Source organism: Crocodylus porosus, unplaced genomic scaffold (assembly GCF_001723895.1).
Source record: "Crocodylus porosus isolate Cpor-Errol unplaced genomic scaffold, CroPor_comp1, whole genome shotgun sequence".
In the NCBI taxonomy this organism is placed as follows: Eukaryota; Metazoa; Chordata; order Crocodylia; family Crocodylidae; genus Crocodylus; species Crocodylus porosus.
In genome coordinates this window covers 71,478,772-71,491,043 of record NW_017728931.1, presented here as the reverse complement: position 1 = coordinate 71,491,043, position 12,272 = coordinate 71,478,772, and the positions used below count along the sequence as shown (strand labels likewise).

The following is a 12,272-nucleotide window of genomic DNA, read 5'->3' as shown; positions in this document are numbered from 1 at the left end:
GGGTTGGACAAGTCACAGATGGACCCATGTCCTGGTGAGTGAAGGGGGCAGGAAGAGGTCTGACTTTCCATGATAAAAAACCCCAAATCAAATGCCAAAGTGTACAGGTATTTAGAATTTATTTTACAATAAATAAACAGTAAATTATTTATGGGCACTGGTAGGCTTCCAAACTGCTTTAAAATTGTAAATATATCAATAAAGCATGGTGTTTAATTGATACCTATATGTATATGTGTGTGTGTGTGTTTATACAATATATTATCTATCTATATATCTACCTAGCATATATATCTATCTATCTATATCCATTTTATTTTAGATTTTTAATTGGAGATTTTTAGATTTTTAAACAGAGACAACAAGGATTCCCGATTATGATTCGACTGGGAGAATCAATGCTCTCCTAGCAGAAATTACGAGTGTACAAGAATTAATTCAGTTTCTCCCAGGTAAATGAGCCCCTTCTGGGCAAAAGATCTTTTAGCTGTCAACCTAGATGATCTCCTTGCAAGCAGGAATGATTGTATGTTCTCCCCCCCCCCAAACTCTTGCCCCCCGGTTTTGGTTTGGGAGGGGAGCGAAGCACACTTCCTCAGACCTGGGACTTCCTAGTCCTGAAAACAGATGGGAAGCATTGCCCCACTGCTCCAGTCCCCTCCCAGACCAGCCTAGGAGTGGGGTGAGGAATGAAGAAGTGAAGCTTGAAAACTTAGAAACCTTGGCTTGAGGATGGGCGGGGGAGCTGCCTTGATGTTCCCCTCCTCTCTCAGATCAGTCCAGGAGACTAAGGTGGCACCAGTCACCCATGCTTCTCACTGCCCATTCTCTAGACCCTGGTCTGGGGAAGATACAGGGAGTCTTTCCATCTCTCCATTAGCTTCCTGAGACCAGCATCACCCCTGTCTGGTGAAGGTGTTGAGCCCAGAGAAGAGGGGGCAGCTGCAGGCTTAATGCCTGTATTTTCCCTCTCCCTGAAGGTTTGCTAATGGTGGAAATTTCTACTGCTGGAGGCAAATGCAGATTTGTAGCCATAGAGAGCATTATTAGGAATTTAACTAGGCAACAATCCTCTGCAGTCTACACAAAGGAAGCTGAAACAGAGTAACAAAACTGACCTTTCTGTTTAACGTGGGGATAATGCTACTCTATTGTAAGCATTACTTCAATAAATTGCAATTTTTGCTTGTACTTGATTCATGAAAAAATGATTCATAAGGCCATGATCAGCTGTATTTGATGTAAAAACACTGGTTTCCTCTTAATGGTTGAAGCTAGACTTTGAACCTGCAAGAACTTAAGCATGGATGTAAGTCCTGGCATGGTGATATAAGGCCTCTTTTATTACCGATCTCAACAGCAGAAATTTAAATTTTGTTAAAACAAGGCCTGCTTATGGAACCCAGCATTAACAAGAGTAAGGGCTACAAAACTGGCTAGAGTGAATAAAGACCAACAATATATTGGGTTATATTAACAGGAGGGTCATATGCAAGTCAAGCAAAGTGATTTCATAGATTTAATAGATTTTTAGGGTCAGAAGGGACTTACTAGCATCGAGTCCAACCCACTGCCCTGCGCAGGAAAAAGTGGGTGATGACCCCACCCAGGTGTTTGTTCAATCTCCTCTTAAATACCTCCAAGGAAGGGGAGAGCACCACCTCCCTTGGAAGCGTATCCCATATTTTGGCAACCCTCACTGTAAAGAATTTTTTCCTGAAGACCAATTTAAATTTGCTCTCCTTCAGTTTGTGGCCATTGTTTCTACTTACCCCACTGGGCACCGTGGTAAACATCGTATCCTCTACTTCCTGCTGTCCCCCCCAGTGAGTTTGTAGACAGCCACAAGACCACCTCTCAGCCTTCCCTTGCAGAGGCTGAAGAGATTCAGGTCCCTCAATTGGTCCTCGTAGGGTTTTTCCTGTAGGCCTTTAACCAGACGTGTGGCCCTCCTCTGAACCCTCTCCAGGTTATCTACATCTCTCTTGAAAATTCTTTCACTCAGTGAACTCAATCAATACTAATGAGGTCTCAACCAGTATTACTGTTTCCAGTTCTGGACATCACACTTCAAAACTTGGACAAATTAGAAAAGGTTCAGACAGGGAGCAAAAACAATTAGATTAGAGGTCTAGGAAACATGATTTACAAGAGAAGTTTGGAAGAGCATTGTCTATTTTAGTCTGGAGAAGAGAAGATTAGTGGAGAAAGGGGTTTTGATAAGAGTCCATAAACACCTGACAGGTGGTTATAAAAAGGATGGTAGTTGACTATTTCTCTGTGATTGCAGGTGAGTGGACAAGTAGTAACAGTCTTAAATTGCAACAAGGGAAATTTAGGTTGAGTATTAGAAAGAACTTCCAGCATTTGAGCAGATTATATAGAGAGGTTGTGGAATCTCCATCCTTGAAGATTAGACGAACACTTCTGAGGAATAGTTTAGACAGGGGTAATCCTGCATTGGCTGCAAGTTGGGTATGGATCAGTTTCTGAGGTGCCCTCCCTTCCTTTCTGTCTGTGATTCTAAGAATATCCTCTACCTGCATTTTACTTGTTAAACACAAACCTTACTACTAATGTCAATTTTACAGGAAAAAGACTTGAAGTTTTATGTTATTTGAAAAAAAAAAAGAAAAAGAAACAAGCAAACTAGTGTATTGTCATTTAGAGTCAACCAAACCGAAGCAAAAGAAAAGTTAAAGCTGTCAGCTCTTTCCTTGTCTCACCCCACCCTAGCATTCCCATTTCACCATGGGGTAGATAAGCATGACAAAATTTAGTCAAAGTGAACTGATCTGTGATGAGGACACCTGTGCCTGGAGGTAACATTGTGATTACCACTGTCTTCTGATATCAACAAATTCAGCACAGAGCACAAGTAATTTGTTATCTGCATAGCTTGAGACCTGTCAGCATGCTCTGGGGGAGAGGTGGAGGATTTATACAGATAACATTGCCATTGTGGGAAGAATGAGTTATTCTTTGGATCTGCTGAAGAAGTAACAGATCAGGCCTGTTCCAGAGTATAACTGTACATATAAGGTTTACAGGACTATGTATCATTGAAAGTTTTTCTTAAACCCCTGCCTCATGCTGTGCAGGCCAGAATTACACCTATTCTTCATTCACAATTGAATACATGGGTAAGTTGCAACATGGAATAACAAGCTGGTTTACAGTTTTTAACTTAACTACTTTCTTTTTTTTATTTAATAAAGGATTTTAATCTTGTATGACAGGCTTTTCAATTTAAAAAATACAATGTTCCAGAATTAATCTCACAGTTCGTGTTTGTAAGAAATACTGTACTTCAATGAGCCTGTGGATAATAGTGTGGATAACAATTTCTCTGTTGTATAATTTCCTGTTGGAATATGATTTTTTTTCCTCTTTGCATTATCATAGCATTCAAGAGCCTTAGGTGTTGACCTGGTCCCCATTCTTCAGTTCATTATTTGCTTGGGCATTGCAAACTGAGCCAAAATAAATTAAGTGTCTACATTTGGAAATGCAGTCCTAAATGCTTGAAGTACTGTTATCTGAAAACTGTGTCAGGCCTGCTGGGTTACCTGAATATTCATTTAGAATCAATGAGTTCTTTTAAAATGTCAAGAACTGCTAGCTATAGATGTGCTGTGTTAAGTCTGAACCAAACATTTAAAGTGACACCATTGTATGTATTCTGCATTTATCAATGAAATAAAGAAACCCAATCTTTTCCTAAAATTGCAAATGAATAGTTAGAGCAGCTACCAGGAGAAATTCTTTAACCAGCCTAAGAAAGTAAAGTGGTTGTCATGATGAGAAGAATAAGCAAAAAATTTAGCAAGGGACACAAGGACTAGACCATATGCTGTTTTCTTAGAACAAAAAAAGTAAGATATAACTTCAGAATAGGATTGAAGTCATCTGACAAATCTCTAGTGGTGATGCTAGATCAATAATCTGGAAGTAAGTATAAAATCTATATTATTGTAAAAGACCAGGTACAAATATTATACTTTTACCGATAAAATTGATCAGAAACAAGTCTACACCCATAACAGAACAGCAATTCAGCACACAAAACCAATCCATACCCATAATAGAATAGACATTCAACACACACACAGTGGTTTAAAAATGGCTGAGCCCAATCTAAGATTAGCACCCTTCCCCTCCCCAGGCGAATGTGTTCCATTTGCTACTGATCTCAACTACACTGCTTACAGAAAACCACATAACTTAGATTGATTCCACCTTGGGCATTTTTAATGTCTGTAACTAGCCTTAGACTGGTAAATAAAGAGGAGGACAAGGCAGTCATATAGAACAAGCTGGATTCAATACTGGATGTACAAATAGGAAAACATACCAGGAACTAAAAAACTCTGAATCTGGCAGAAAAAGACATAACAAGAATGACCACCTAGAAACTAAAGACAAATTAGAAAATGTAGACACCATTTTTTTAAAGTGAGGATGATTAATCACTTGTAGGAACTACTTGATTCTATTTCTTGATCTCTACAAATCAAGACTGGACTCTTTTTTGGAGAATATGCTTTAAGCAAAACCAGTTTTCCTCTAGCTAAGTACAAATTATAGGGCTCAGTACAAGGGTACTACCTTGGCATTTATTGGTCTGTAATATAGAGGTGGTCAGAGAGGATGAGCTAACGATCCTCTGGCCTTAAAGCCTATGAGTTTATCTATGAAAGCATGTGCCAACTGTTGAGATATTCACGTCCCCTGAATTATATTGCTGGATGTTCAGGGCTGCCAGCTCTTTCAGCCCTTTAGGTTTCAAACAGCAGGCTTTGAGGAACAGGGAAGCCTTCAAAAAACAAGTGTTAACAGGTTTTTGTGTGTGATAAGGTAAGGTGGAATCTAAGGGCTAGTTTATATTCATAGTACACAATGCACTTCTTTTGGCCACCCTTCAACTTTATCTTTACCATATAGAAGAATAAACATGTTTGTTCTTCTTCACTAAAGCTTCTACTACTTAATGAAAAGGATAATAGTTTACAGCTATAGAGTCATCACAGTTTTTCAAAGCTCTTTTTAAATCTTTGCTATAGACCTTTAAAACTAGGTTAAAAGTCACACAGCAAGGCTGTGGCAAAGTCAGCAGAGGGCACAGATTTCCTACCTCGCAGTCATGTATTTTAATTATTAGATAATGCTATTTCTCATCTATTCATTACAACCCTTCAAACTAATCAGTAGTAGGTCTGGTACTCGTGGAGCTTTTCATCTCCACATGTAAATTAGGCAGACGGACCACTTCAAAGCAGGGTATACTGCTGCTTCCTCTTCAGGATTATGTCTGCTTTCTTTGCAGTGTTCACAGTTTCTGTTTGGCAGAAGTAAGGCGTCAAGCAAAAAGCCTGAACTCAAATTTAGCTGCTGTACCACAAGAGAACAAACCAGTTTGATAAGTGTTAAACTTTATTACTTATAAATATACCAAACTTTTCATAAATTAGGTCTTCATCAGTATGGTCCATTTCTGCTATCACCAACATGGCACGCTAGATAACCTTCTCATAGATATAACCAAAATTCCCCAAGCTAAAGGTGGTATATTTGAAAGACCTCTCAATTTAGAGAGAAATGTACATTGTGAAATGGGAGTAAGAAAAGAGCCTGACATAAGGAGACAAAGCTTTCCACTTAAAACTTTAAAAACCATTAAGTTCTGAGAGTTTCCGCTCCTCATATTCTTCAAGGTCTCACTTGATTTCATTGCCTTGTTCTTTCAAAAGCAAGCACACAAATTCTGTATCATTCATTTTGCAGGTCCTCATCCCACATATAGCCACAATAAAATTGAATTAATTAAAGAGCAATGATTTAATACTCTATATTTTCTATATAACAGCTAGATATACAGTTATATTGTATACATTGTATATTTACAAGAACTCTGTGAAGAGACCAACTAATGCAGGTCCAAACTTGTCACTGAAAATAATTTAGAAATATCTCAAAGATCAACAGTTGAAAAGCCAAAAACTATTAAGACCAAAAACTCATAGAAGTCCAAAGATATGGAATAAAAGTCTGCAGGAGATAGATACTTAACATATACCTCAGTTTAGGTGCTTTTTGGATATTTTAAAATCTTAGCCTATTAGGAAAAATATTTACTTAAAATAAAGTGAAAGTTACAAAGGGAAAAATTTTAAATGAAGAGACTATGGCAACAGATGGCTTGGTTTCCTCTGCTCCATGTGAAACCAAGGCTAAGCAGGTACAATAAAGGGGGAAAGGATGGAAAACACAGAGCATGAGAAAATCTGGTTGGGTGGTATCAGATTAACATATCTGGAAATAGATTATCATGTATATTTTCCTGTGTAACTACATGAAAGAACTGAGTAGGTAATGTATTTGTATGATGTGGTTAAACATATAGCTTTTTAAAACTATTTTATATAGATTAAAGCTTTTCTCTCCTGTTGATTTCCTGTTGAAGGAAACTAAAATAACAGTATAGCAGAAGTGATATTTTAAAGTATTTGTATGGGCACAATGAAAACTTTTAAATCTGAACATTTACCCTTTTTGCAGTGATTACAATATGGGGACACTGTATTTTCAGAAACAAAATGAAAATTATTACTGCAGATAATGGGGGTGGTAAGTGGGGAATGGTACCTATTATAATTGGTTCCAAGTACTGTCTTCAACTACACTAAAGAAGCTTTATAGAATTAAGACTAAACTGGATTTTTTAAGATAAATATCCATAAAATTGTGCAACTGAATAATGAACTATAATAGATTTAGATCTACAAAATGTGGGAAAAAGGATGTTCAAGGGAATTACCAACCAGTCAATCGAACTTGGACACCCAGAAAAATACAGCAGTATATCATCAATCAATTGATCGCTGTGTAAGTTCTCAGAGGACAACAGGGTGATAAGGAACAGCCAACATGGGTTCATTAAGACTACATCATGCTTAACCAACTCAGTTTCCTCTGACAAAGGGACTGGTCTGATGGATGTGGGGGGAAGGGGATGTGATAACCCTCGACTTTTTGATGCCATCTCCACAATGTTTTCATAAGTGAGCAAAGAAAATGTAGTCTAGATGAAATCACATTCTTTTAAATAGATGTTCAAAGAATAGTCATCAATGGTTCAATGTCAAAATGAGACGAGGGATAAACTGAGATTACCTAAGGGTCTGTCCAGCACTGTTCAATATCTTTTTTAATCATTTGGAAGACCAAATTGAGCATATGTTTATTAAGTGTACATGTAATGCCAAACTGGGTAAGGTAGCAAATACTTTAGAGGACCAAATTAGGATTCAAAAAGACTTTGATAAACTAAAAAAAGTCTGAAATATAAAGGATTCAATTTTATAAGGGCAAGTACCAAGTATTAGAGGAAAGAACTATCAACTGCAAGAATACAAGAAAGGGAACGACTGGCTAGGCTTGGTACTGTAGAAAAGGACACAAGTTATATGATTCAACAGTGTAATATTGTTGCAAAGAAGCTAACGGCATACTAGGATGCATTAATAGGAATGGCCTTAGCAGGTCAATGGGAGTGATTCTTATACCCTATTGAGCACTGTTAAAGACTCAGATGGAATATGATGTCCAGTTTTGGGTACTGCACTTCAAGACAGATATGAACTAATTACGAAGATGCAGAGGAAAGGAAGAAACGTAATCAGAAGTATGGCAAACATGGCATATAAGGAAAAGTTGGAAGAGCTATGATTATTTAATCTGAAGAAGAGAAGTCTTCAGATACCAAAAGAACTGTTGTTATCAACTGGACAGTGATCCACTGATTCATATTTTCTCAGACAGCAGGACAAGAAAGATTGGACTTAACCCACACCATACAAGATTTAGATTAGATATTAGGGAAAAAATTTCATTTATGAAATTTACAGCATGAATCAAACCTTGTAAAGGCTCAGAAGAATGAGAGAGAAACTTTTGGTGATGATAAAAACAATGATTATGAAATAGGAATTATGCTGATTATTTTAAAATGCATTTCCAAAGAATAATTTTTTAAACATTTTAAATTTTTTCTTCTCAATTATCACCTAACACAACATTGGAAGTACGCTATTGAATAGGGTTTTTCTTTTGTTTGTGTGACTTTTTTTACCTGGGCCGATAGTATTCCAACATCTGGTATGACTCAGAGTGTATCAGTTTTGCAAGTATGAACAGCAGGGAAGCCTTTCATTATTCTATAATTTCATATGTACAAAAAGGTCATAATTTCTGATCAGAAAGTAAAGTTACCAATGTCTGCAGGGAATCTTTGTCTTTCATAATAGATGGAAATAATTGTATGTCCAATGGATAATGGCTGTTCTTTTTCATTTAACTACCATGTGCAAAAAGATTTCGTAAAACATTTATTTCAATGTCTGTTTTATTCTAAAATCTACACTTACCATATAATGGTAGCATCAAACTAATGTAATACTAAAAAAAGTTATTTTCCTTTAAACACATTTTTTTCACTAATTATCATTTTGCTTTGCTACCACATATTCATCTGCCTTTTATACATGGCTTTTAAAATAATTATGGAAAACTCACATGTAACAAAACAGTAAAATTGCTACAATAAATATTAGACAGATAAAATCACTGATTATCTCATGCTTTTAATTATGTGTATGCCTAAGACAAATACAAAGTTGAAATATTAACATTTGTGATAAAAATAAAATAAAAAGAAACTTACTTTTTCTTTAGTCTTCGGTCCTTTTCTGCTTGAGTTCCAAGTTTCCCTAATCCCAGAGAATCCTGAACTGCAGCCTCCGTTTCCATAAAGCCTCCTGTGTTGAAAGAACAAAAACACTATTTCCCCAGATTCCTTTTCCCTCCTTAACGCCTGTATTCTCCCTTCCCAATTTTTCTCTTGTTAAGTCTGGCATTTGCTAAGAATACTTAAAACTTATGTCTAAGTACAGACCAATATGACCAAACCCTGAAAAAGTCATTGGTCAAAGAAAATTATACTCCCTGCCTGGACAGGTATTGGGGAATGAGGGGAAAATTGATTGCTTCACCCTTTGTTTTGCTGTAACTTAGTAGGAAAGTCTCTTGCCTTTCTCCCAGTTATCTCTGTTTTTAGAAGACTGAGCTCTTGTGATGCTGCTAAGCATAGCTCTGCCGTGAACACTTGGCATTTATGCAAGTTGCAAAATATGCACAGGCGAGTGGTGTTATCGAGAAGAGTTGTGGCGACATATTTAACTTCAGTCCTTCATAATGCACTAATGTCTGGATCTCCTCCCATTATTAGAATTTCACAGTCTTTAATGTAATTATCCTCACAGCATTCCCATTCATAGATGAGAAGCTGAGGCACAAGGAGACTAAGGCTCAGGTCCTAAAAGGGATTAAGGAATCTAACTTCCATCAAAATCTGAGGCTGTTGGATGTCTGGATAGTTTGAGAATCTGGGCTTAATGGCATTGTTGCATGGGGCACTTAGTACATGTTAAATCTCTGCAGTATTAAATTACAATGTCTTCTGAGCTGTCTCATGGTAATGCTTACTACAATTTCTAACATGCACACTTGCACAGCTTGTTAATTGGCAGTCCCAGCCCCAGCACCAGCGCCCCTTCACTGAAGAGAAAAAGCAGGATCAGGTCTTGAGTGGTTTGTAGTGCCATTAGGGCACCTCTGCTTGCTAGTGTCACGTTAGTGTTCTTTACAACTTGAAAAGGTACCTCAAATTGGTCATATTATCTCCTTGGAGAGGTCTGACCTTAGCTAAACATGCCTTAATACGATCTGTAACTACCCCTCACCTGAAAAATCAATCGTAACCTTGCTACAGTATTGCACTTAGCATGTGTTTTACTGCTTGAATGCAAGGGAACTTGCATTTTAAGTGCAATTAACATATCGTAAGTGCAATGTGCAACATGACCTTAAGTGACCTGCCCAAGATCAAAAAGGAAGTCTGTGATGAAGCAAGAACCTGAGGCTCCGAAGTTCCACGTTAGCACCCTGTCTAAAACTAAATGAAACCATTAGACTATTAGACTAAATGAAACTATTAGACCTTGAAGATGCATAATGCACAAAATATATATACAGACATTTGAACACAAAATCTAATCATATTACACAGTGGATGCATCTCCATGTGAAATTAGTGCAACACTACCAACTCTGGCACAGTTTGCAGCATACTTTACTGCTCACAGGTGCTGCATTTACAAAAAACCTGCCAGCCCAGAGCTGCTCTGCCCTGGTTTAATGTGCTGCAGAATGGCTGGCTGGGGTACAAGGGTGTTATAGTATAGGGCTAGCTGGCATGCAGCCCTGCACTGTAGTAGTACCCTCATGCCTCAGCCAGCCCCAGTCACCATTTACACATGCATTGCAGCAAGGTAAATAACTCTGTCATAGGATAGGATTTGTATCAGGCAGTACAAACCTACAGTAGATTTAATTAATTTACTCCAGCCTAATAGCTTCTCACCTGTAGACAGAGATGCTTTACTGTGGAGCTGATTAGGCAACTTTGCAATAAGTGTCTCATGTAGATGCCCACACTGATGATTAAATTGTGACTCTATGAGCTGTCTTGAGCAAGGTAAAAGAATGTCTACCTGAAGTATCTCGAGAAGGCGGCTGCGACTCTTTTTACATTTTCAACTCAGGGTGGGTGAAGGGTGAGTAGGGGGAAGGGTAAAAACTGCCCTGGGGTAAAGAGCTGGTACACTGCATGGTCCCCAAAATTTGGGCCCCACTCGCTGCTCATCTGTGCATGGCAAATGTGGACATAACAGTTGTGTGGAGCTGCTATTTTTTTTGTTTTACTGGTACAGAGAAGGAATAGGGCACTTAACACATTGACATGGGAATGCTCATTTCCTTGTGAAAATATGGGCAAAATTGGCCCTGAGTTAGTTGCAAAGAAGATACCGGCAAATGAAGACACTGCAAAGTAGTTTGCAATATCAATTATTTTGTGTCATTGATTTTTGTAAATATAGACAAATGGGTTTATGCTGTCACATGAAGAAAATATGTCATTGACATACCATGTTAACATGCCCCTCGTGCAAAATCTACTGATGCACTAATTTGGTTGTGCTGAATATCATGTTTGTTGTAAAATTGTTCTTTTAAAATATAATCATTCTTCTACTACAACTATCTTCATAGCAAGGGGCACGTTAGTTACATAATTCCCATGATGGAGAGCAGGCCTATTGATCTCACACACACACACACACACACACACACACACACACACACTAATACTGCATACATTGCTTTCATTTTAGTATTATTTTATAAAAAAAGGTTTTATAAAATATTTCATCACATGTTTCTTTCTGATGCTTGGGCAAGTCTTGCTCAGATACATTCTGGTTTACAAAATGCTGTGTCAGTATATCATATGAACTATTCTTGAGAGATCAAAATATTTGGCATTTTATGTATAGGAATTCCTTGGGGTGTTTTTAGACAATGGAAGATACTCTTACTAAAAGGCATTGCTACAAGAAAACAGTTATGGTATTCAAGTAATTAGAATGACATTAGAAGGGACCTTGTGATTATAATTGCCATTATCTTAAACTATAGGGGAATGTTATAAATGTTTTCTAATGCTCCCATACAAAGAACTAATCCAGACCTTGTGCCCACACAAATCTCACATGAAGGTCCTCTAAGATCAGGACCTAAAAAACACTGTAAAACCTTATTTCCATTAAGGACAGACATAGGTATGATGGAACAAGGGAAGAAGAACAAAAAGAAAGCTTAGCATGATATTTCAAAAAGATGATGGGAGACTGCACAAGCTGATAAAGTCAGATGAGTTAACAAAAGATACAAAGCCCCAACAAAATCCTTAAAGAAACATAAATATGAAAACCATCTTCTATGGTATGTATATGGCTTTAAACAATAATGCAAATGATTGAGTAGAAACTGCAAGAATAAGCACTCAAAAGAATAAGGGATCTGGCACTGGAAAAATAATTTTCTTGGATTCATACACATAATTCGGTACAAAAAAATCTAAGCGAAACCCTGACTCTATTAAAGTCAAGGGTAAAACTCCTTCCTGATGTCCCAAAATTGCTTTTTAATTCACAAAAGATACTTTTGCACCAGTTTATACAATTATATGTGGTTTTAGGAATACTACTGTGTCCAGTAATAGTATGGGTACTTAAAATGGATATCACTGGAGCCATTAACATTTCTGGGACAGAGATGAATTTTTAAAGTGCATTCTTCTTGTGTGCATGCAT

At 37.4% G+C, this 12,272-nt stretch overlaps 1 protein-coding gene across 8 annotated transcripts in view; it reads right to left on the bottom strand.

Moving 5' to 3' along the window:
- The window catches only part of PPFIA2 (PTPRF interacting protein alpha 2), a 581,389-nt gene that overhangs the window by 49,172 nt on the left and 519,945 nt on the right, over nucleotides 1-12,272 (bottom strand). For all 8 annotated transcript variants that reach the window (XM_019543139.1, XM_019543142.1, XM_019543143.1 and 5 more), the window contains one exon: nucleotides 8,723-8,816. In XM_019543139.1, coding sequence (XP_019398684.1) covers nucleotides 8,723-8,816 — 94 coding nt within the window. The remainder of the gene's footprint in view (nucleotides 1-8,722; nucleotides 8,817-12,272) is intronic.